The sequence below is a fragment of the Poeciliopsis prolifica genome, unplaced genomic scaffold (assembly GCF_027474105.1).
Source record: "Poeciliopsis prolifica strain line A6 unplaced genomic scaffold, Auburn_PproV2 SCAFFOLD009, whole genome shotgun sequence".
NCBI classification, from domain to species: Eukaryota; Metazoa; Chordata; class Actinopteri; order Cyprinodontiformes; family Poeciliidae; genus Poeciliopsis; species Poeciliopsis prolifica.
The window spans coordinates 11,071,825-11,096,625 of NW_026562384.1; the positions used below are offsets into that span (position 1 = coordinate 11,071,825).

The 24,801-nt window shown below is 40.0% G+C and overlaps 1 protein-coding gene across 8 annotated transcripts in view; it reads left to right on the forward strand.

The window, feature by feature from the left end:
- The first annotated feature begins 120 nt into the window (after window positions 1-120).
- The window catches only part of LOC129362980 (protocadherin gamma-C5-like), a 237,344-nt gene continuing 212,663 nt past the window's right edge, over window positions 121-24,801 (forward strand). The window contains exon 1 of one of the 8 annotated variants that reach the window (XM_055034853.1): window positions 121-2,615. In XM_055034853.1, coding sequence (XP_054890828.1) covers window positions 234-2,615 — 2,382 coding nt within the window. In that variant the 5' untranslated portion in view covers window positions 121-233. Of the gene's footprint in view, window positions 2,616-7,551; window positions 10,023-14,093; window positions 16,647-18,468; window positions 21,018-24,801 lie in introns of those variants that run through there. The other 7 variants (XM_055034868.1, XM_055034852.1, XM_055034869.1 and 4 more) reach the window with 7 other exon arrangements.

Genomic DNA, 24,801 nt, shown 5'->3' on the forward strand with positions numbered 1-24,801 from the left:
TATAAAAATAACTCACGGTGTCGCTGTTGGCTCATGCAAAACAACATATCCCTTGGCACTCCACCCATTAATGCATAAAAAGCAGACAAAGCTTTGATTCAGAAGCTGCTAACACTTGAACAGTTACGCCACTGTCTGCATGAAGTGTATTATGTATCTTATTGCCGATATAGTCTTCTTTTCTGCACCGTAGTATTGCTTCTGTTGTAACCTGGGGACCATTATTACGGAGGATGGGAGACAAAAGATTCCCTGCGCTATTTCTGATCGTCTGCTTTGTTGCAATAATTGTGACAATGTCTCCTGTTCGAGGAGATCTGAGCTATTCTTTTCCAGAGGAGATGAAACGTGGATCAGTTATTGGAAATATTGCCAAAGACCTCGGACTTCATCTTGGAACATTTTCTTCTCGAAACGCTCGTATAGATGTTGAAGGGGCTCGTAAACGTTACTGTGACGTTAATATGAATACCGGGGATTTAATCACGTCGGACAGAATTGACAGAGAAAGCCTTTGCGGTAAGAAACCCTCGTGTGTCGTGACGATCGACTTGGTGTTGGAAAATCCTTTGGAGCTTCATCGCGTCAGTCTTCATGTACAGGATGTAAATGATAACTCGCCACAATTTAGAGAAAATTTAATCGAAATGGAAATAAGTGAGTCGGCTGACAGAGGAAATCACTTCGCTATCGAAGAGGCCCATGACGCAGATGTAGGTCAAAATACTGTACAAAGATACGTCTTACAGAAGAACGATCATTTCGTTCTCGCGGTTGACAGCAATAAGGTTGAATTAGTACTCGAGAATAAACTTGATCGCGAGAAAGAAAGAGAGTTAAGTTTGCTTCTAACAGCCATAGATGGTGGATCTCCGCAGAAATCAGGTACTGTAGTCATACATGTTACAGTGCTGGATGCTAATGATAACGCCCCAGTGTTTACTCAGGCTGTTTATAAGGCGAGTGTGCCTGAAAACTCTCCACCAGAAACACTGGTTATTACAGTTAGTGCTACTGATGCTGATGAGGGAGTGAACGGAGACATCACATATCAGTTTGGACACGTATCTGATCATGACATAAGTTTATTTTCTATTGACTCAAAGACTGGGCAAATTAAAGTAACTGGAGACATAGACTTTGAAGACAATAATTATTTTGAAATAAGGATACATGCAAAAGATGGGTTAGGACTGACTTCATATGCAAAAGTATTAATAGATGTTATTGACGTAAATGATAATCCACCTGCTATTTTTGTCAAAACGCTTTCCAATCCTTCACCAGAAAACGTATCACCTGGTACAGAGGTGGGTGTAATTAACATCCAGGACAGAGATTCTCAAAATAATGGGGTGGTCCGCTGTTCCATTCAGCAAAACGTTCCTTTTAAACTAGTTCCTTCTATTAAAAACTATTATTCTTTAGTGACCACAGGACAACTGGACCGTGAATTAGTATCTGATTACAACATTACAATTATTGCCACTGATGAGGGCTCTCCACCTCTGTCCTCTTCTAAAACTATTCAGTTGTCTGTTGCTGACATCAATGACAACCCTCCTGTGTTTGAGGAACAGTCCTACAGCGCATATGTTAGTGAAAATAACAAACCTGGCTCCTCTTTATGTACTGTTTCTGCTCGAGATCCTGACTGGAGACAAAACGGTACAGTGATTTATTCTCTGTTACCTGGTGAGGTGAACGGTGCCTCGGTGTCCTCCTATCTATCTGTTAATGGAGACACAGGAGTGATCCACGCTGTGAGGTCATTTGACTATGAACAGTTCAGGAGTTTCAAAGTCCAAATGATGGCCAGAGACAATGGTTCTCCTCCTCTCAGCAGCAACGTGACTGTCAGTGTGTTCATATCTGATGTGAATGACAACTCTCCTCAGATACTGTATCCAGCACCAGAGGGCAGCTCCTTCATGACTGAGCTGGTCCCTAAAGCTGCACATGGAGGGTCTCTGGTGTCCAAAGTGATCGCAGTGGACGCAGACTCTGGACAGAACGCCTGGCTGTCCTATCATATAGTCAAAGCCACAGATTTTGGACTTTTCAGTATTGATCTACACAGTGGAGAAATCAGGACCCAGCGGGACATTTCAGAATCTGACAGCATGAAACAGAACCTGATTGTTGCAGTGAAAGATAATGGACAGCCCTCTCTGTCTGCCACCTGTTCAATGTATTTACTGATTTCTGATAACTTGGCTGAAGTGCCAGAACTGAAGGACATTTCTTATGATGAGAAAAACTCCAAGCTGACCTCTTATCTGATCATTGCTCTGGTTTCTGTGTCCACCTTCTTTCTGACCTTCATCATCATCATCCTTGTGAGGTTTTGTCGCAGAAGAAAACCCAGACTGTTGTTTGATGGAGCAGTAGCCATTCCAGGAGCTTATCTCCCTCCTAATTACGCAGATGTTGATGGAACAGGAACTTTACGCAGCACCTACAATTATGATGCCTACCTGACAACAGGATCTAGAACCAGTGACTTTAAGTTTGTATCATCTTACAATGACAACACACTGCCTGCTGACCAGACTTTGAGGAAAAGTCCAACTAGGTTTATTGATCCCTTTGAAGGCTTGGAGACACCTGAGGAGGTAGGAAACTAATTTTTTAGTTCTTGTGTTGTCATATCATTGAGAATCATTTTTTTTCCTTCATTTTGAATTGAGTCAACACATGTAAGACAGGGTTTTGCAAAAAGTGGTTGTGGAAATGATTATATCAGGTATATTGTCATATTTTGAGATTCTTCCTTGATAATACTTTTTTGCTTTACAGTGAAATCCTTGCTCTCAGCATAATATTCGCTCTACTTCTTCCATCTTCACTTTTGTGAATGTACCTGTCCATGGTGCTGAATCATTTTAGTAGTAAGCATAATTAATTGTTGAAGTATTGATTTTTTTTTCTTTCTCAAAACATGATAAACCTCCATAGTGTTTATTGCATGAACCTACAAAGCATAAAATATATTATATTATAACATTCCACGGGTCTTTATTATTATTATTATTACTATTATTATTATTATTATTATTATTATTATTATTATTATTAATAATTTATGTATTTATTGATTATTAAATAGTAGTAATGTCATTAGGATTTTTATTTTCATTATTATTCATGAAACTAAAGTTAAATAATGAAATTTACACAAGAAATAGTGAAGTTCATTGCCAACTTTTCTCTAATACTTAAGGTTTTGCTTTTCTCAACCATTCCATTGTGAAATATGAACCACATAATTGAAGGCTGTATCATAAACGTTTCAGAGAGCTTAGAGTGAACATTTAAAAATGACTCACGGTGTCGCTGTTGGCTCATCCAAACAGCGACACCGCTGTTTGCCACTCCACCCAATAATGTATAGACAGCAGATAAATCTCAGATGCTGAACCAGTTAAATATTTGAACATTTAGAGTTCTACCTATTTTTAGCAGATCAAAAAAATCTTCTTTTCAATACAGTGTTCTTTTTTCGCTTTGTAGCATATTTTCTGCATTTAGCTGAGGACTATTTGCACGGATGATGGGAGACAAAAGATTCCCTGCGCTATTTCTGATCGTCTGCTTTGTTGCCATAATTGTGACAATGCCTCCTGTTCGAGGAGATCTGAGCTATTCTTTTCCAGAGGAGATGAAACGTGGATCTGTTATTGGAAATATTGCCAAAGACCTCGGCCTTAATCTTGGAACATTTTCTTCTCGAAACGCTCGTATAGATGTTGAAGGGGCTCGTAAACGTTACTGTGACGTTAATATGAATACCGGGGATTTATTCACGTCGGACAGAATTGACAGAGAAAGCCTTTGCGGTAAGAAACCCTCGTGTGTCGTGAAAATCGACGTGGTGTTAGAAAATCCTTTAGAGCTCCATCGGGTCAGTCTTCATGTACAGGATGTGAATGATAATCCGCCGAGATTTACTGAAAATTTTATTGAAATGGAAATTCGGGAATCGGCCGAGAAGGGTAGCCGCTTTTCTATTGGACTCGCCCATGACGCAGATATAGGTCAAAACGACGTTCAAAGATACATCCTTCAAACTAACGAAAAATTTGTTCTTGCTGTTGAAAACAATAAGGTTGAATTGGCTCTGGAGAATAAACTTGACCGTGAGAAACAAAAGGAAATAAGTTTACTTCTAACAGCTCTAGATGGTGGATCTCCGCAGAAATCAGGGACTGTAGTCATACATGTTACAGTGCTGGATGCTAATGATAACGCCCCAGTGTTTACTCAGGCTGTTTATAAAGCGAGTGTGCCTGAAAACGCGCAGCCGGAAACACTGGTCATTACTGTAAATGCTACTGATGCCGATGAGGGAGTGAACGGAGAGGTAACATATAAATTTGGACACGTTTCTGGGGACGATGTCAGTTTATTTTCTATTGACTCAAAGACTGGTCAAATTAAATTAACAGGCATTATTGACTATGAAGAAAATAATTATTTTGAAATGAGCGTTGAAGCCAAAGACGGATTAGGACTGACGTCATATGCAAAAGTGTTAATAGATGTTACAGATTCGAATGATAATGCACCAGCTATTTATATAAAATGGCTGTCCAACCTCATACCAGAGAACGTCTCACGTGGGACTGAGGTGGGCGTCATTAACGTTCATGACAGAGACTCTGAGAATAATGGGCAGGTTCGCTGTTCCATAAAGCAAAACGTCCCTTTTAAATTAGTTCTTTCTATTAAAAACTATTATTCTTTAGTGACCACAGGGCAACTGGACCGTGAATTAGTATCTGATTACAACATTACAATCATTGCCACTGATGAGGGCTCTCCACCTCTGTCCTCCTCTAAAACTATTCAGTTGTCTGTCGGTGACATCAATGACAATCCTCCTGTGTTTGAGGAACAGTCCTACAGCGCATATGTTAGTGAAAATAACAAACCTGGCTCCTCTTTATGTACTGTTTCTGCTCGAGATCCTGACTGGAGACAAAACGGTACAGTGATTTATTCTCTGTTACCTGGTGAGGTGAACGGTGCCTCGGTGTCCTCCTATCTATCTGTTAATGGAGACACAGGAGTGATCCACGCTGTGAGGTCATTTGACTATGAACAGTTCAGGAGTTTCAAAGTCCAAGTGATGGCCAGAGACAATGGTTCTCCTCCTCTCAGCAGCAACGTGACTGTCAGTGTGTTCATATCTGATGTGAATGACAACTCTCCTCAGATACTGTATCCAGCACCAGAGGGCAGCTCCTTCATGACTGAGCTGGTCCCTAAAGCTGCACATGGAGGGTCTCTGGTGTCCAAAGTGATAGCAGTGGACGCAGACTCTGGACAGAACGCCTGGCTGTCCTATCATATAGTCAAAGCCACAGATCCTGGACTTTTCAGTATTGATCTGCACAGTGGAGAAATCAGGACCCAGCGGGACATTTCAGAATCTGACAGCATGAAACAGAACCTGATTGTTGCAGTGAAAGATAATGGACAGCCCTCTCTGTCTGCCACCTGTTCAATGTATTTACTGATTTCTGATAACTTGGCTGAAGTGCCAGAACTGAAGGACATTTCTTATGATGAGAAAAACTCCAAGCTGACCTCTTATCTGATCATTGCTGGTTTCTGTCTCCACCTTCTTTCTGACCTTCATCATCATCATCCTTGGTGTGAGATTTTGTCGCAGGAGAAAGCCCAGACTGTTGTTTGATGGAGCAGTAGCCATTCCAGGAGCTTATCTTCCTCCAAATTACGCAGATGTTGATGGAACAGGAACTTTACGCAGCACCTACAATTATGATGCCTACCTGACAACAGGATCTAGAACCAGTGACTTTAAGTTTGTATCATCTTACAATGACAACACGCTGCCTGCTGACCAGACGCTGAAGAAAAGTCCAGCAGACTTTGAGGATCCTCTTTTAACTCTGGAGACATCTATTGAGGTAGGGCTTTAATTTTCTCCCCAAATGAGCATCTATTTTACTCAGTGATTATTTTTTTTTCTTTTATGAAAAAAATATTTGTTCATTTCGCAAATAAATTGCTCAACATCTTCGTCACAAAATTTATATTAGCCTTTCAGCAATAACTAACTGCCACTGTCAAATTTTTTTTGTGTGTGTTTTTGTAACCATTGGTTAGACAAACCCCTTTGTCATATTGTTCTATTATGGTTTTTGTATTAATCTTTAGAAATCTATTGAACCTTTTAATTTATTTTCATATTCTTAAAAATCCTCAATTTGTTTCTTCCCACGTTTTAGTTTTAAATCACAATTAACTGGGTCCTTAAAGGCATAAAGTGGAAAGTATGTCATGAACCTTAAGGCTTTTGGCAACCATTGAAGAAAAAGAGTTTCACTTCAGTCAGTTTGACAACAAAAGACTTATAGTAAGGCAACATCCTTGTGATGAGGTGTCGCTTACCTCAATTGCCAGGAAGCTTAAGTTTATTTATTTTCCTGGGAGAAGGGTTTGCATAACTGTGACTCTGACTCTTTACAAAGGTCAGTTTTTCCAGACACTTCTCTTTCTAAATTATTTGCTTTAAATTAGTTTTTTACAGTTTTTCTCAGTCACTTGCATTTCTCAGAACAGAAATGAAATTCCCTGGACGTCTTGTTTAACCTTCAATTTGTTATGTCACTAGTGCACATTAAAACACATTTTTCTCATTACTTTCAACAAGTTTCAAATATTTCAGTACCTACATACCAGTATTTATTTACAGTTTTATGTAAGTTTCTACATTTTTAATTGCTTTTGTTGTGTTGATCAAAATTTATTATTTGGCTTTCTGTTGAAATGTCTCTACTTCCACTCCATTTAAGTATTAGCTTATTGAGGTTTTTGTTATGTTTATAGCTAAGATCACATTTTGCTTAATTCAGGGAAGGAACTCATTATTCTCTTTTATGCTGACAGGTACAAATATATATATATAATTTTTATTTAATAAAGTGCTACATTACAAATCATCTGCTTTTATTGATGTGAATGAACATAAATGATTGGCTGGTGTCTCTCTCTCTCTCAGGTACAATAGATATGTATTGCATGTGTCTTTTTGAGTAAAATTGCTTGGTCAATTTTGCATTCAGCAGTTGCTCTCAGCCCAAACATTTTAAATTTATTTGACATTTTTCTGGTTAACACAGACTGACAACAACCTGAATATTGTGAGAAATCACATTTTTTCTATTAATTCAACCAAGGGAAAAAAAATGTAATACATCTGAAGCAAAACTTTAAATAACTGAAGTTTAAAGACATATCTGTTGTACCTTGTCGTTCCTTTAAAGGCATACTGTGCGTAGTTAGTTTCAGTCTTAAAAAAAGAAAATAGATATCGTTTTTTTTTTTTTTACTATATGCATTTGTTTGTGCTTATACTAAGAGACGTGGTGTGAAAATAAAAGGCGACTGGAGATGTCGCTCTTGGCTGTCAGAAAATGACTTCGGTACCACTCCACCCATTGATGACTGACTGTTCAGTTTGCATTTTACAAAGGAAATGTTAGAATATAGTGGCCATGTTGATATGTTACTCGTGGCTGTATGCGTTTCATTGCTTTGCGTTTTAAAGGCGTTTTGAAACATTCGCCACTGTGTGCTTCAGATACGATCGGAACGCGTTTTCCATTAAGATGAGAGACAAAGGATTCGCAAGAGTTGGCCTGATTATGTGCTTTGCTTTGTTTTTTGAAGCGCCGCTTGAGGTACGTGGGGATCTGAGCTATTCTATTCCAGAGGAGATGAAACGAGGATCGGTTGTTGGAAATGTTGCAAAGGATCTGGGCGTTGATCTGCGGACATTAGCGTCTCGACAAGCCCGTGTTGACTTTGACGGCACTCGGAAGCGCTACTGTGAGATTGCAATGGACACCGGGGATTTGATTTCGTCGGAAAGGATAGACAGAGAAAGCCTGTGCGGCAAAAAATCCGCGTGTGTTCTGAAAGCCGGTCTGGTGCTGGAAAACCCGCTGGAGCTCCATCGTTTAAGCCTTCATATACACGACGTGAACGACAATTCGCCACAATTCAATGAAAAATTGATCGAAATGGAAATAAGCGAATCGGCAGAGAAAGGATACAGCTTCTCGATCGAGGAGGCCCATGATGCTGACATAGGATCAAATGGAGTGCAAAGATACATACTTCAAACGAATGAGAATTTTATTCTCGCTGCAGATGGCAGCAAGGTTCAACTGAAGCTGGAGAATAAATTTGATAGGGAGAAACAAAAAGAGATCAATTTACTTCTAACAGCTTTGGATGGCGGATCTCCGCAGAAATCAGGTACTGTGGTCATACATGTTACAGTGCTGGATGCTAATGATAACGCCCCAGTGTTTCCTCAGACAGTTTATAAGGCGACTGTGCCTGAAAATGCGCCCTTAAAAACAACAGTGGTTTCTGTTAGCGCAACTGATGCAGATGAGGGAGTGAATGGTGATGTCACCTATCAATTTGGCCATATGACTGAGGACGTGGTGAATTTGTTTTCGATTGATTCCAGAACAGGAGAAATAACTGTGATGGGAGAAATTGACTATGAAGAAAGACATTCCTTTGAAATAAGAGTTAAAGCTAAAGACGGACTAGGACTGAACTCGCATGCTGAAGTGTTCATTGATGTTAATGATGTAAATGATAATGCGCCAGAAATTTACCTGAAGTCCCTTTCAAATCCAATACCTGAGAACGTATCACCTGGTACAGAGGTGGGTATCATCAATGTTCAGGACAGAGACTCTGATAAAAATGGACTAGTCCGCTGCTACATCCCACAAAATGTTCCTTTTAAATTGGTGCCTTCCATTAAAAACTATTATTCTCTGGCGACCACAGGACAACTGGACCGTGAATTAGTATCTGATTACAACATTACAATCTTTGCCACTGATGAGGGCTCTCCACCTCTTTCCTCCTCTAAAACTATTCAGTTGTCTGTAGCTGACATCAATGACAACCCTCCTGTGTTTGAGGAACAGTCCTACAGCGCATATGTTAGTGAAAATAACAAACCTGGCTCCTCTTTATGTACTGTTTCTGCTCAAGATCCTGACTGGAGACAAAACGGTACAGTGATTTATTCTCTGTTACCTGGTGAGGTGAACGGTGCCTCGGTGTCCTCCTATCTATCTGTTAATGGAGACACAGGAGTGATCCACGCTGTGAGGTCATTTGACTATGAACAGTTCAGGAGTTTCAAAGTCCAAGTGATGGCCAGAGACAATGGTTCTCCTCCTCTCAGCAGCAACGTGACTGTCAGTGTGTTCATATCTGATGTGAATGACAACTCTCCTCAGATACTGTATCCAGCACCAGAGGGCAGCTCCTTCATGACTGAGCTGGTCCCTAAAGCTGCACATGGAGGGTCTCTGGTGTCCAAAGTGATAGCAGTGGACGCAGACTCTGGACAGAACGCCTGGCTGTCCTATCATATAGTCAAAGCCACAGATCCTGGACTTTTCACTATTGATCTACACAGTGGAGAAATCAGGACCCAGCGGGACATTTCAGAATCTGACAGCATGAAACAGAACCTGATTGTTGCAGTGAAAGATAATGGACAGCCCTCTCTGTCTGCCACCTGTTCAATGTATTTACTGATTTCTGATAATTTGGCTGAAGTGCCTGAACTGAAAGACATTTCTTATGAGGAGAAAAACTCCAAGCTGACCTCTTATCTGATCATTGCTCTGGTTTCTGTGTCCACCTTCTTTCTGACCTTCATCATCATCATCCTTGGTGTGAGGTTTTGTCGCAGAAGAAAACCCAGACTGTTGTTTGATGGAGCAGTAGCCATTCCAGGAGCTTATCTTCCTCCTAATTACGCAGATGTTGATGGAACAGGAACTTTACGCAGCACCTACAATTATGATGCCTACCTGACAACAGGATCCAGAACCAGTGACTTTAAGTTTGTATCTTATGATGACAACACACTGCCTGCTGACCAGACTCTGAAGAAAACCCCCTCAGATTTCAATGAGATATTTATCCGCCCAGATGAACCGTTGGAGGTAGGCCATACAATTTTTAAAAAGTATATTAAAAAACATTTAAATTTTGTTTGTTGCATTTGAAACTATCTATCTATCGATCTATTTATCTATCGATCGATCGATAGATCTATCTACATTTTTATATAGCCTATATGTTCAAAATTTTTCAAACATGTTATTGGATTTCACAAAAACTTTTCAATATTTTGTCAAGGTAACTTGGGACCTATAGTTATTTATTTTATCATTTTACATTCCTATTCTAAACATTTAACTGTTTAAATGTTTACAGTTAAAATTATCTGTAATGAAAAAGTTAACAAAGAAGTTTTCTTTTAATCCAAATTTATGTTCTCCTTATACAATTTATTATGAAACAGTTCGAGCTAATGTCGTTGAAAAATGATAAATAACTGCTTGCTTTAAGTGAAGACTTTGCAGGCGTTATTTATTTATTTTATTTATTCCATTTTTTTGTGGAGAGAGTTGAGATTGTGCGTCGAATGTGTGTGTGTGTGTGTGGGTGTGTGGGAGGGTAGGAGGTATAGAACGTTCTTTCCGTGGTGCTGAATTACATGCTTATGCCTCCTATATTACATGGAAAATATGCGATGACTTTTTTTTTTTTGTGTGATACAGTCTTTCTAGTGATGTTGTGAATTTCAGACTTATTTGGTTTTCTTGCTTTTGTAATGTTCAGTATCTACTCCTGGAGTCGCTATTGGCTTGCAGATAGTCTTTGTTCTCCACCCATAGCAATATCGCATACAAGATGTAAACCCAGAACCTCCATTGTTCCGAGAGCTTCCTTTGCCTACCCACATTTTACAAATACCCTGCTTTTTAGGAGAACGGCGGCTTTTGTTTGTTCAGTTGAAACCATGGGCTTCAGTGGACATTTGTTCTTAGGTATCGTGTGCGGTTTTGCTTTGTACATAGAAACCTCTGCTGCAGACCTGAGCTACGCCGTTCCAGAGGAGATGAGGCCCGGTTCTATTGTCGGAAATATCGCGAAAGATCTCGGACTGGAAGTGGTAAAAATGTCCACTCGAAAAGCTCGGATTGATGCTGAGGACGCCAATCAGCATTTCTGTGACCTTGATCTAAGAACGGGAAATTTTATCATAAAGGAGAGGATTGACAGAGAGGAGCTGTGCGGCGAGAAGACTTCATGCTTGCTGAAATATGAATTGGTTTTGGAAAGCCCCTTGGAGCTGCATCGGATTTCCCTGCACATTCAAGACGTGAACGACAATTTTCCAGTTTTTCCTAAAGATGCAGTTAAACTAGAAATAAGGGAATCAGCTGTTAAGGGAGCGAGGTTTCGTGTTAATGAAGCCCATGACGCGGATATCGGACAGAACACGGTAAAGCAGTACAGTTTGCAAACAAATGAGCATTTTGTTTTATCAGTCAGAGAAGATGCTGACGGATCCAAAACCGTCGAGCTAGTTTTAGACAAAGAGTTAGATCGTGAAAAGGAGCGTGAGTTGAATTTCAGCATTATTGCTGTTGATGACGGAGACCCGCGGAGGTCCGGCACCGTGAATATACACGTCACTGTTCTCGACGCTAATGATAACGCACCTGTTTTTGATCAGGCAGTTTACAGAGCAAGTCTTCCTGAAAATGCGCCCCATGACTCTGTCGCAGTGACTGTTAAAGCTACCGACAAAGATGAGGGAGTAAATGGAGAAGTTACGTACGAATTTAGCCGCATCCCAGAAAGAGCTAAAAGGGTCTTTACACTAAATAACACAACGGGGGAAGTAAAAGTCATTGGGAGTCTTGATTTCGAGAGTAATTCTAAATATGAAATGCGCATTAATGCTAAAGATGGCTATGGTCTTTCATCTGATTCTAAAGTGATTATTGAGATTACCGACGTGAATGACAACATCCCTGTCATTTATGTGAAATCTCTGACAAATCCTGTGACAGAAAGTGTTTCACCCGGAACAGAGGTGGGAATAATTAATGTACAGGACCGAGATTCTGATATTAATGGACAGGTTCGTTGCTCCATCGAGCAAAATGTCCCTTTTAAATTGGTACCATCGATTAAAAACTATTATTCACTGGTGACCACAGGGTCACTGGACCGTGAATCAGTGCCTGATTACAACATTACAATCACTACCATTGATCAGGGCTCTCCACCTCTGTCTTCCTATAAAACCGTTATTTTAACAGTAGCTGACATCAATGACAATCCTCCTGTGTTTGAGGAACAGTCCTACAGCGCATATGTTAGTGAAAATAACAAACCTGGCTCCTCTTTATGTATTGTTTCTGCTCGAGATCCTGACTGGAGACAAACGGTACAGTAATTTATTCTCTGTTACCTGGTGAGGTGAACGGTGCCTCGGTGTCCTCCTATCTATCTGTTAATGGAGACACAGGAGTGATCCATGCTGAGGTCATTTGACTATGAACAGTTCAGGAGTTTCAAAGTCCAAGTGATGGCCAGAGACAATGGTTCTCCTCCTCTCAGCAGCAACGTGACTGTCAGTGTGTTCATATCTGATGTGAATGACAACTCTCCTCAGATACTGTATCCAGCACCAGAGGGCAGCTCCTTCATGACTGAGCTGGTCCCTAAAGCTGCACATGGAGGATCTCTGGTGTCCAAAGTGATAGCAGTGGACGCAGACTCTGGACAGAACGCCTGGCTGTCCTATCATATAGTCAAAGCCACAGATCCTGGACTTTTCACTATTGATCTACACAGTGGAGAAATCAGGACCCAGCGGGACATTTCAGAATCTGACAGCATGAAACAGAACCTGATTGTTGCAGTGAAAGATAATGGACAGCCCTCTCTGTCTGCCACCTGTTCAATGTATTTACTGATTTCTGATAACTTGGCTGAAGTGCCAGAACTGAAAGACATTTCTTATGATGAGAAAAACTCCAAGCTGACCTCTTATCTGATCATTGCCCTGGTTTCTGTTACCACCTTCTTTCTGACCTTCATCATCATCATCCTTGGTGTGAGGTTTTGTCGCAGGAGAAAGCCCAGACTGTTGTTTGATGGAGCAGTAGCCATTCCCGGAGCTTATCTTCCTCCTAATTATTCAGATGTTGATGGAACAGGAACTTTACGCAGCACCTACAATTATGATGCCTACTGCAACAGGATCTAGAACCAGTGACTTTAAATTTGTATCATCTTACAATGACAACACGCTGCCTGCTGACCAGACTTTGAAAAAAAGTCCGACAGATTTCCTCCAGTCTTTGACTGATAATGATGATTCTCCCAAGGTAAGAATCTAAATGTCAGAGTACCACATTTAAAGATTGTTTGTTTGTTTTTGTTTTTTTGCTCTTTACGTATTTTTTAATTGACTTTTGCTAGATCATCATATGTGTGCCGATGAAGTTCTGCTTATGATGATATTAACTGCAAACTGACATGTTTCTTCATCAGATTTTATGTCACTTTCAATTCAGACCTTGTACATCATCATGTTGGCTGTGGTGATTTTTCACAAGGGAAAGCCGATACTGTTGTTTTATGGAGCACTAGCCTTACATGGTGATTTCCTCCTCTTCAATTTTGCAGTTGTAGATGGCACAGGAACGTTACACGGCATTATTATTCACCTGATTAGAAAAAAAAAAAGTTGATAACTCAGATTTTTGTGTTTTGGAGGAGTGGACGTCCCCTGCGATTCTTCTCCCCCCAATTACATAGATGCCATTTAGAGGAACCATCATAAATAAGTAATTAAGCAGACAAACTTTAGTGGGTGTGTTGTATAATATCAACACTGTAAGCTGATCAATATATGTATATTTTCTGTATATAAATACAATTACATTTTTAGTCCTGACAAATTGTGCCTTCGCCTCTATCCACGGTGCTGAAATGAACCCAGTTCAGATTCCTTCCTCATATTAACGCTGCGGTGAAATCAAGACATCTTTGACAGCAATAAATCAATGCCTTGTTAGATTTTTAGTCTGTATGAAACCTGCTATTACGTTCCGTTTCCAGGAAATAATAAATTATATGCAATGCTAGAATTTTACACACGGTGTCACTCTCCTTCAGATTTACAGGCTAAACTCTTCCTATATCGCCGTACAACCTTTTCATTTCAAACTGACTGCTAATGAAACCACAAAATACCACATTCAAGAAAGGTCCACACATATTTTCGACACGATTTTCTTCCCCTTTGTTGTTTTTGCATTTCCAAACGTTGCTTCTCGGATTCGTCGGTGAATGAATGGACGATGGAGAACAAAGCATTTTTAGCCCTTTGCCTGATCTCCTTTCTTGGGATATTTTTTCATATGCCGCAGACCGCCTTTGGAGATGAGTCCTACTCTTTTCCCGAGGAGATGGAGCGAGGCTCAGTTATTGGAAATTTAGCGAAAGAAATGGGTCTCGAAGTGAGCAAGCTGGCCGCTCGAAAGGCTCGTATGGAAGCTGACGGGAACGGCAAACGGTACTGTGACGTTAATCTGAGCACCGGAGACATTGTTGTTGCAGACAGGATTGACAGAGAGGGGCTTTGTGGAAAGAAGTCATTGTGTGTTTTAACGCAAGAGCTAGTTTTAGAAGAGCCATTAGAGCTCCGTCGCATTGTGCTTAACATCCAAGATATTAACGACAATTCGCCACAATTTAAAAAGAAGGATATTCATTTTGAAATTAGAGAATCCGCGGTGAAGGGAAGTCGTTATCGCTTGGAAGAGGCCCATGATGCAGATATCGGAATTAACTCCGTTCAGGAGTACAGCATTGGGAAGAACGAACATTTCAGACTAAATGTTATTTCTAAAAGCGGTGGAGGGAAATATAGTGAGTTGGTTTTAGAAAAAGAGTTGGACAGAGAGCAAACGCGGACGCTAACAATTGTGCTTGTAGGAACTGATGGGGGCGCTCCACGGAGATCCGGTACTGCAGTTGTTCATGTCACTGTGCTGGACGCTAATGATAACGCCCCAATGTTCACCGAGGCCGTTTATAGGGCGAGACTGCCTGAAAACTCTCCATTAGATACTGTAGTTGTTACAGTAACCGCAAAAGATGCCGACGATGGAGTAAATGGAGAAGTGACATATGATTTTGATCACATTTCTGACGACAACAACGTATTTTCTATTGATCCAAAAACTGGCGATGTTAAGCTTAGTGGAACGTTAGATTATGAAGCAAAATCATCCTATGAAATGCAAATTACTGCCAAAGATGGTCCTGGTTTAGTTTCTTCTTCCACATTAATAATTGACGTCACAGATGTCAATGACAACACTCCACAGACATTAATAAAATCGCTTAAAAACCCTGTCCCAGAAAATACACTACCGGGTACAGAGGTAGGCATCATTAACGTTCAGGACAGAGACTCTTATAAGAATGGACAAATTCGCTGCTCTATTCAAGAAGACGTCCCTTTTAAATTAGTTCCTTCTATTAAAAGCTATTATTCTCTGGTGACTACAGGACAGTTAGACCGAGAACTAATGTCTGATTATAACATTACAATCATTGCCACTGATGAAGGCTCTCCACCTCTGTTCTCCTCTAAAACTATTCAGTTGTCTGTAGCTGACATCAATGACAACCCTCCTGTGTTTGAGGAACAGTCCTACAGCGCATATGTTAGTGAAAATAACAAACCTGGCTCCTCTTTATGTTCTGTTTCTGCTCGAGATCCTGACTGGAGACAAAACGGTACAGTGATTTATTCTCTGTTACCTGGTGAGGTGAACGGTGCCTCGGTGTCCTCCTATCTATCTGTTAATGGAGACACAGGAGTGATCCACGCTGTGAGGTCATTTGACTATGAACAGTTCAGGAGTTTCAAAGTCCAAGTGATGGCCAGAGACAATGGTTCTCCTCCTCTCAGCAGCAACGTGACTGTCAGTGTGTTCATATCTGATGTGAATGACAACTCTCCTCAGATACTGTATCCAGCACCAGAGGGCAGCTCCTTCATGACTGAGCTGGTCCCTAAAGCTGCACATGGAGGGTCTCTGGTGTCCAAAGTGATAGCAGTGGACGCAGACTCTGGACAGAACGCCTGGCTGTCCTATCATATAGTCAAAGCCACAGATCCTGGACTTTTCAGTATTGATCTACACAGTGGAGAAATCAGGACCCAGCGGGACATTTCAGAATCTGACAGCATGAAACAGAACCTGATTGTTGCAGTGAAAGATAATGGACAGCCCTCTCTGTCTGCCACCTGTTCAATGTATTTACTGATTTCTGATAACTTGGCTGAAGTGCCAGAACTGAAGGACATTTCTTATGATGAGAAAAACTCCAAGCTGACCTCTTATTTGATCATTGCTCTGGTTTCTGTGTCTACCTTCTTTCTGACCTTCATCATCATCATCCTTGGTGTGAGGTTTTGTCGTAGAAGAAAACCCAGACTGTTGTTTGATGGAGCAGTAGCCATTCCTGGAGCTTATCTTCCTCCTAATTACTCAGATGTTGATGGTACAGGAACTTTACGCAGCACCTACAATTATGATGCCTACCTTACAACAGGATCCAGAACCAGTGACTTTAAGTTTGTGTCATCTTACAATGACAACACGCTGCCTGCTGACCAGACGCTGAAGAAAAGTCCAACTGAATTTGCTGATATATTTGGTCAATCAGAGGAATCTCCAGAGGTAGGCCTAAATATTCTGTTTTTATCTGAGTGATAGAACTACATTTTAATCACATTTTTTCATGGTTATTGTTTTTTTTTTTTTTTCTGTAATCATTCTTGATGTAATTTTCTCAGAAAACACTTAGCTATTTTTCTTTGAAAGTCTTAAATGTTATTGTTTGGACATTAATTTTATTTCCACAGTCCAAAGCTGATTTGTGTGTCTAAAATATCATATATTTTGTTTCTTTTTGTCTAACATTTCATTTGCATTTCCTACCGCTTGTGGTTTTGTTTCTGTACAATGCGTCCCTCTCAATAAGCGTATGTTTTGAACAGCAAGCTTCTACTTTTCTTAAAAAGACAGTTATGCTTTTCCAGCTTTGTGTCTCGTGCTTTCGCTTTTCCTTTTTAAGAGCTTCACATCATATTGCATCTTAGCGTGACTCGCTGGAGAAGTGCTAAGATGCCTACATGACAATAGGATCTTGACCCAATGACTTTAAGTTTGTATCGTCCTTCAATGACAACACACAGCCTGCTGACCAAAGTCTGAAAAAAGTTCAGACTTTGGTCTTTGCTCTGCCAAGTTCAACAGAAAACTCGGTTGAACCTTTTGAGTCCTCTCTGGTGTTAATAACATGTTTACTTGAATGCTTTTTCACCATAAAGACATTATACTCTTACATCTCGCTTGCATTATATTCAAGGCTTAAGTTCAAATTTCCTTTATTTTTCAATGGTCACATTGGAAAATGGCATTGTTCATTGCATGATGAATATTGCTGATTAGTTACCATATTTGTGGAGATATAAGCTGTAGGAAAGATATCCATTTCTTTGTTGGTGTAGCTACTTCGATTATCACCATGGACCTAATATAAAATTATGTATTTATTGGTAAGTGTTCCAAATTAATTTGTATTTGTTTTTGTTTTTTTGCTTTTGAAGAAGATTAATTTATTGTTTGTTGGTTTATTTATTAATATTGTTTTTTTATGTTCTAATACCATGAAAGTGAAACAATTGTTGTCACAATCATATTCTTAAGTTAAACATATTATATGCTGGCGGTAGCAACTTTGTCTATTGAAGAAATATATATTCTTTCTGAAAAATCACCAGCGTCAGTACTATTTCAATTGAAGCGGTTCTGTTATTTCTTACGTCTGCTTTAGCATTAAGCTCTTGTTCTTACTCACTTTCCTCAGACCCATTTCTGCTCCCTCTGCCGTAGTTTTAACATCATAACATGCAATCCATTAATTACTTCAAATGTAGTTATTTGTGTTTGTTGAAGGATTTCGGATATGTCTTTATGTATGTTGAAAGTAGGTCAGTTTGATGTTAGTGAGAATTTTTCTTTGAAGTGCCACCATATTAAATTTTTTTCTAAAGCAGTCAAACAAACTGGATTTTTTTTTTTTTTTTTTTTTTGTTATTTATTAAATTCATTTAATTGTGTTTGTACTTTGTAGTGATTATTGGACGTCTAACACCTTCCTTTTGTTATATATTATTTTTCATCAAGTCAAAAGGACATTTCTCACATAATAATGTGATAATGGTTTACAGTTATTTAAAAAACATACAGTATTTGTATGTTTTGTTCTTTTTCTGTTTTTGTTTTTGTTTTTTTTTTTTTTTTTTTCTGTGCCAAGCACTTAAACATAAGTTGTGCTCAGGTTAACATGCATGAGAGAGGGACCTCTTCAGTCAGGATCACTTTTACATATTTCAAACTTTGTATCGTATAATTAAATGTTGGTTTTGGAGTGGCGGAACCCCAGGTTGCAATTTATCAGGCTTACTCAAGAGGTCGCTGTGTGCCAACACTATACGTTTTGCTGTCAGGATCGTTACAGCATTAAAACAGAGACCGTAAGGCAGGGCTTTTGTAGCCGATCAGAAGAGGGAGAAATGCGATTTAGGACTCCGAGGATTTCAGCATAAATTCTTTGTTTTTTTCTTTTATTTTTTCCCCCCTTTTGACAAGGATTAGACAACGAGGATGGCAATCACGAGCTCTGCGGTCCAGTGTTTTGTCTGTAGCGTGCTTTTTCTTTCTATACATTTGGCAGAGGGGGATTTGAGGTATTCGTTTCCAGAAGAGATGCGGCGAGGATCGGTGGTCGGAAATATCGCCAAAGACTTGGGTCTCGAGGTCAGCAAACTGTCCTCTCGGAAAGCTCGTATTGATACGGAAGGAAGTGACAAACATTATTTTGACATCAACATCCGTAACGGAGATTTAGTTATCTCTGACCGGCTCGACAGAGAAGGCCTTTGTGGAGACAAAGCATCCTGCGTTTTGAAACAAGAGATCATGCTGGAGAATCCGTTGGAACTGCATCGGGTAAACCTGCATGTTCAGGATATAAACGATAACGCTCCGCAGTTTAATAAAGAATTGATCCAAATTGACATAAGCGAATCTGCAGCAAAAGGCGCTCGATTTCCTATAGAGGAAGCTCATGACGCAGATGTCGGCCAAAATTCAGTGCAGACGTACAACCTGCAGAACAACGAACATTTCATTCTCGGTGTTGTGACAAATTCCGTGGAGCTTGTCTTGAACAAAGAACTTGATCGTGAGAAATTAAAAGAAATTAGTCTTCTTTTGACGGCTTTAGATGGTGGATCACCACAAAGGACAGGCACCGTGATGATTCACATAAATGTCTTGGATGCAAATGACAACGTTCCTGTGTTCAAGCAGACAATTTACAAAACCAATGTGCCGGAAAACTCTCCAATAGGAACTATTGTTCTAACAGTTGGAGCAACTGATGCAGATGAAGGAATAAATGGCGAGGTTACATATGATTTTGGACACATTTCTGATGATGTCAAAGCAATATTTGAAATCGACAGTAAAGCAGGTGAAATAAAATTGATGAGAACAGTTGATTTTGAAACTGTGTCATTGTTTGAACTTAGGGTGACAGCAAAAGACGGGTTAGGACTCACCTCCTATTCTAAGGTCATAATTGATATCAGTGATGTAAATGATAATGCTCCAGTGATTTATACAAAATCACTATCCAGCCCCATACCTGAGAATGTGTCACCTGGTACTGAGGTGGCCATTATTAATGTGCAGGACAGAGATTCAGAGAATAATGGACAAGTCCAGTGCTTTATCCAGCAAAATGTCCCTTTTAAGTTGATTCCTTCCATTAAGAACTATTATTCTGTAGTGACCACAGGACAACTGGACCGTGAATTAGTATCTGATTACAACATTACAATTATTGCCACTGATGAGGGCTCTCCACCGCTGTCCTCCTCTAAAACTATTCAGTTGTCTGTAGCTGACATCAATGACAACCCTCCTGTGTTTGAGGAACAGTCCTACAGCGCATATGTTAGTGAAAATAACAAACCTGGCTCCTCTTTATGTACTGTTTCTGCTCGAGATCCTGACTGGAGACAAAACGGTACAGTGATTTATTCTCTGTTACCTGGTGAGGTGAACGGTGCCTCGGTGTCCTCCTATCTATCTGTTAATGGAGACACAGGAGTGATCCACGCTGTGAGGTCATTTGACTATGAACAGTTCAGTAGTTTCAAAGTCCAAGTGATGGCCAGAGACAATGGTTCTCCTCCTCTCTGCAGCAACGTGACTGTCAGTGTGTTCATATCTGATGTGAATGACAACTCTCCTCAGATACTGTATCCAGCACCAGAGGGCAGCTCCTTCATGACTGAGCTGGTCCCTAAAGCTGCACATGGAGGGTCTCTGGTGTCCAAAGTGATAGCAGTGGACGCAGACTCTGGACAGAACGCCTGGCTGTCCTATCATATAGTCAAAGCCACAGATCCTGGACTTTTCAGTATTGATCTACACAGTGGAGAAATCAGGACCCAGCGGGACATTTCAGAATCTGACAGCATGAAACAGAACCTGATTGTTGCAGTGAAAGATAATGGACAGCCCTCTCTGTCTGCCACCTGTTCAATGTATTTACTGATTTCTGATAACTTGGCTGAAGTGCCAGAACTGAAGGACATTTCTTATGATGATAAGAACTCCACCTTGACCTCTTACCTGATCATTGCGCTGGTTTCTGTGTCCACCTTCTTTCTGACCTTCATCATCATCATCCTTGGTGTGAGGTTCTGTCGCAGAAGAAAACCCAGACTGTTGTTTGATGGAGCAGTAGCCATTCCAGGAGCTTATCTTCCTCCAAGTTATGCAGATGTTGATGGAACAGGAACTTTACGCAGCACCTACAATTATGATGCCTACCTGACAACAGGATCCAGAACCAGTGACTTTAAGTTTGTATCATCTTACAATGACAACACGCTGCCTGCTGACCAGACGCTGAAGAAACATCCATCAGAATTAGAAGATGTCTTTGGAGATATCAATCCATTGCCTGAGGTAGGACTAGTTTTACCATATGAGTAAAGATATTTTGATTATGAACATCTTATAAATTTTCTCTTCTCTAATTTTTTTTTTTCACAATTCATAATACAGTGAAGCTCAGAAGCTTCACTGTATTAACATGGCTGTCATATTTTATGTGTGGATCTTGATGCATTTTAGTGTGTATGGGCATGTGTCTGCGTGTGTTTGAGTGTGCGTGGGCTTCAGTTTTTGTAACTGTCCGTGGTGCTGAAATAAATTGTGGCGTTGTCCAGCGCTGACAGCTTTTTCTGCTAATAATGATGCATGTGCTGGAAATGTGGAAATAATAGGATCTCTTGGTGAAACCTTGTTTTTCCACCTTTACCTGTTCAATCTGAATAAATTAAGCATTTGAATCATATTTGCTATATTGTCCAGGTCAAATTTGTGGGATTTTACAAAAAGAAATACAAAATTAATTAGTACTTCTAATATAAATGATGCATTTCATCTACGTATCTGTCAGAAATACACGACGTAGCCTACGTATTTTAAGATTCCGTAAGAAATAAAAATACAAATTTTCTTTGCGACACCATTTTGCTGTCTACGGAAGTATTTCATATTTTCAATTAGATTTAAAAAAAAAATCTTGGAGTGTCAATTGGTGGGTGGTGTGTGAAAATGTATCCACGGAAATGTATTTTCTAGGAAAAATAAATATTTTTAGTATTTATTTAGTGGCTATAAGTGTGTCAGATGTGTAATAAGTGATTGCGGTAGCAACGTTTGACAGTTATTTAATCTGGAAACTTATTTGCCATGTAACTTAAATCAAGGCTGATATTTTATGTTCTTTCTTGTAATATCAAAATGAATCATTTAAACATCATGTATGGAAAATATTTTATTCCAAGAAGATTTCATACCAAAATAGGGTCAGTTATATATATACATATATAAATATATAAATAAATCTCTGACGTGTTGTAATATCATTCAAACTCACGGTGTCACTATAGACTTTCTTTGGATTTAATTGTTGCTCCACTGCTCTGCACACCACCCGCAACTGGGTTTGTTCCTCTGTTCTTTAGAAAAGAACCGAACCTTGTTGGAATTGCGGCAAGAGCGCGTTATTAAATTCTGAACCTTCACAAATAAAAGATCTGGCTTTTGGAGAGCAGCGTTGAAATGATGAGTAAACGACGCCTTCAAAGCGAACACGGTATCATTTTTTTCTTTTTTCTGATGCATTTCGCTCGCGGAGATCTGACCTACTCCATCCAAGAGGAGCTCAAACATGGCTCTGTGATCGGAAACATCGCCAAAGATCTGGGACTGGACGTGGGGAAACTTGCAACACGTAAAGCTCGAGTTGAAACGGAGGGAAGCGAAAAGCAGTATGTCGGAATTAACCTGAAGAACGGAAATGTATTGGTCACGGGAAGAATAGACAGAGAGGAGCTTTGTGGAGAAAAGCCAACGTGTATTCTTATATACGAGCTTCTTATGGAAGATCCTCTGGAACTACATCGTTTGTCTCTGCAAGTACAAGACATAAATGACAATGAACCGATCTTTCCAAAGGATATTATTAAGCTGGAAATAGGGGAGTCAACCGACAAAGGAGCTAAATATCGCATTAACGCTGCGCATGATGCAGACATAGGCCAGAACACTGTACAAAGCTACATCCTGCAGCAAAACCCCAATTTCGTACTTAACGTTCAAACGAGCCCTGGAAGAAAATATGGAGAACTGGTTTTAGATAAAGAGTTAGATAGAGAAGAGCAGCAAGAATTGAGAATTATATTAACAGCGGTAGATGGCGGATCTCCTCCGAGATCAGGAACTGTAGTTATACATGTTACTGTTCTCGACGCTAATGACAATGCTCCCGTATTTACCGAGGCTGTGTACACAGCGAGGTTACCTGAAAACTCTCCTTTACAAACTCCGGTTATCACAGTAGGTGCATCAGATAAAGATGAAGGAATCAATGGTGAAGTTACATATGAATTTAGCCGAATCTCTGAAAAATCTCAGACTTTATTTTCTCTTGATTCGAAAACAGGAGAGATGATTGTTACAGGAAATATAGATTATGAAGAGACACCAAGATATGAGGTGTTTGTGGAGGCAAAAGATGGTTACGGGCTCTCCTCAGAAGCTAAAATTATAATTGACATTATTGATGTAAATGACAATGCCCCAGTTATATATGTGAAGTCATTGTCCAACTCCATATCTGAGAACATGTCACCTAATACAGAGGTGGGCATCATTAATGTACAGGACAGAGACTCTGGGAATAAACGACAGGTTCACTGCTCCATTGAGCAGAATGTCCCTTTTAAACTGATTCCTTCTATTAAAAACTATTATTCTTTAGTAACCACAGGACAACTGGACCGTGAATTAGTATCTGATTATAACATTACTATAACTGCCACTGATGAGGGCTCTCCACCTCTGTCCTCCTCTAAAACTATTCAGTTGTCTGTAGCTGACATCAATGACAACCCTCCTGTGTTTGAGGAACAGTCCTACAGCGCATATGTTAGTGAAAATAACAAACCTGGCTCCTCTTTATGTATTGTTTCTGCTCGAGATCCTGACTGGAGACAAAACGGTACAGTGATTTATTCTCTGTTACCTGGTGAGGTGAACGGTGCCTCGGTGTCCTCCTATCTATCTGTTAATGGAGACACAGGAGTGATCCACGCTGTGAGGTCATTTGACTATGAAACAGTTCAGGAGTTTCAAAGTCCAAGTGATGGCCAGAGACAATGGTTCTCCTCCTCTCAGCAGCAACGTGACTGTCAGTGTGTTCATATCTGATGTGAATGACAACTCTCCTCAGATACTGTATCCAGCACCAGAGGGCAGCTCCTTCATGACTGAGCTGGTCCCTAAAGCTGCACATGGAGGGTCTCTGGTGTCCAAAGTGATAGCAGTGGACGCAGACTCTGGACAGAACGCCTGGCTGTCCTATCATATAGTCAAAGCCACAGATCCTGGACTTTTCACTATTGATCTACACAGTGGAGAAATCAGGACCAGCGGGACATTTCAGAATCTGACAGCATGAAACAGAACCTGATTGTTGCAGTGAAAGATAATGGACAGCCCTCTCTGTCTGCCACCTGTTCAATGTATTTACTCATTTCTGATAACTTGGCTGAAGTTCCAGAACTGAAGGACATTTCTTATGATGAGAAAAACTCCAAGCTGACCTCTTATCTGATCATTGCTCTCGTTTCTGTTTCAACCTTCTTTCTGACCTTCATCATCATCATCCTTGGTGTGAGGTTTTGTCGCAGAAGAAAACCCAGACTGTTGTTTGATGGAGCAGTAGCCATTCCTGGAGCTTATCTTCCTCCAACTTATGCAGATGTTGACGGAACAGGAACTTTACGCAGCACCTATAATTATGATGCCTACCTGACAACAGGATCCAGAACCAGTGACTTTAAGTTTGTATCATCTTACAATGACAACACGCTGCCTGCTGACCAGACCTTGAAGAAAAGTCCAATAGACTTATCAGATGTATTTGGAGATAATGATTCCTCTCTTCAGGTAGGAATACATTCCGCTATATATTTGGTTTGAAATCAACGTGACATTGATTAATCTTTCTTAGTTTCATCCGATATTAAAACGTATCACTCATGATTTTTTTAAAAAAACACTGTGTAGATTTTTGCTTCGATTTTGATTTTACTTCCAAGATTTTTCTTTAAATTTTAACTTAAAAAATAAATGCTTAAGTTTGTTATTTTTTCCATCAGTGTTTCGTATTTTCTTC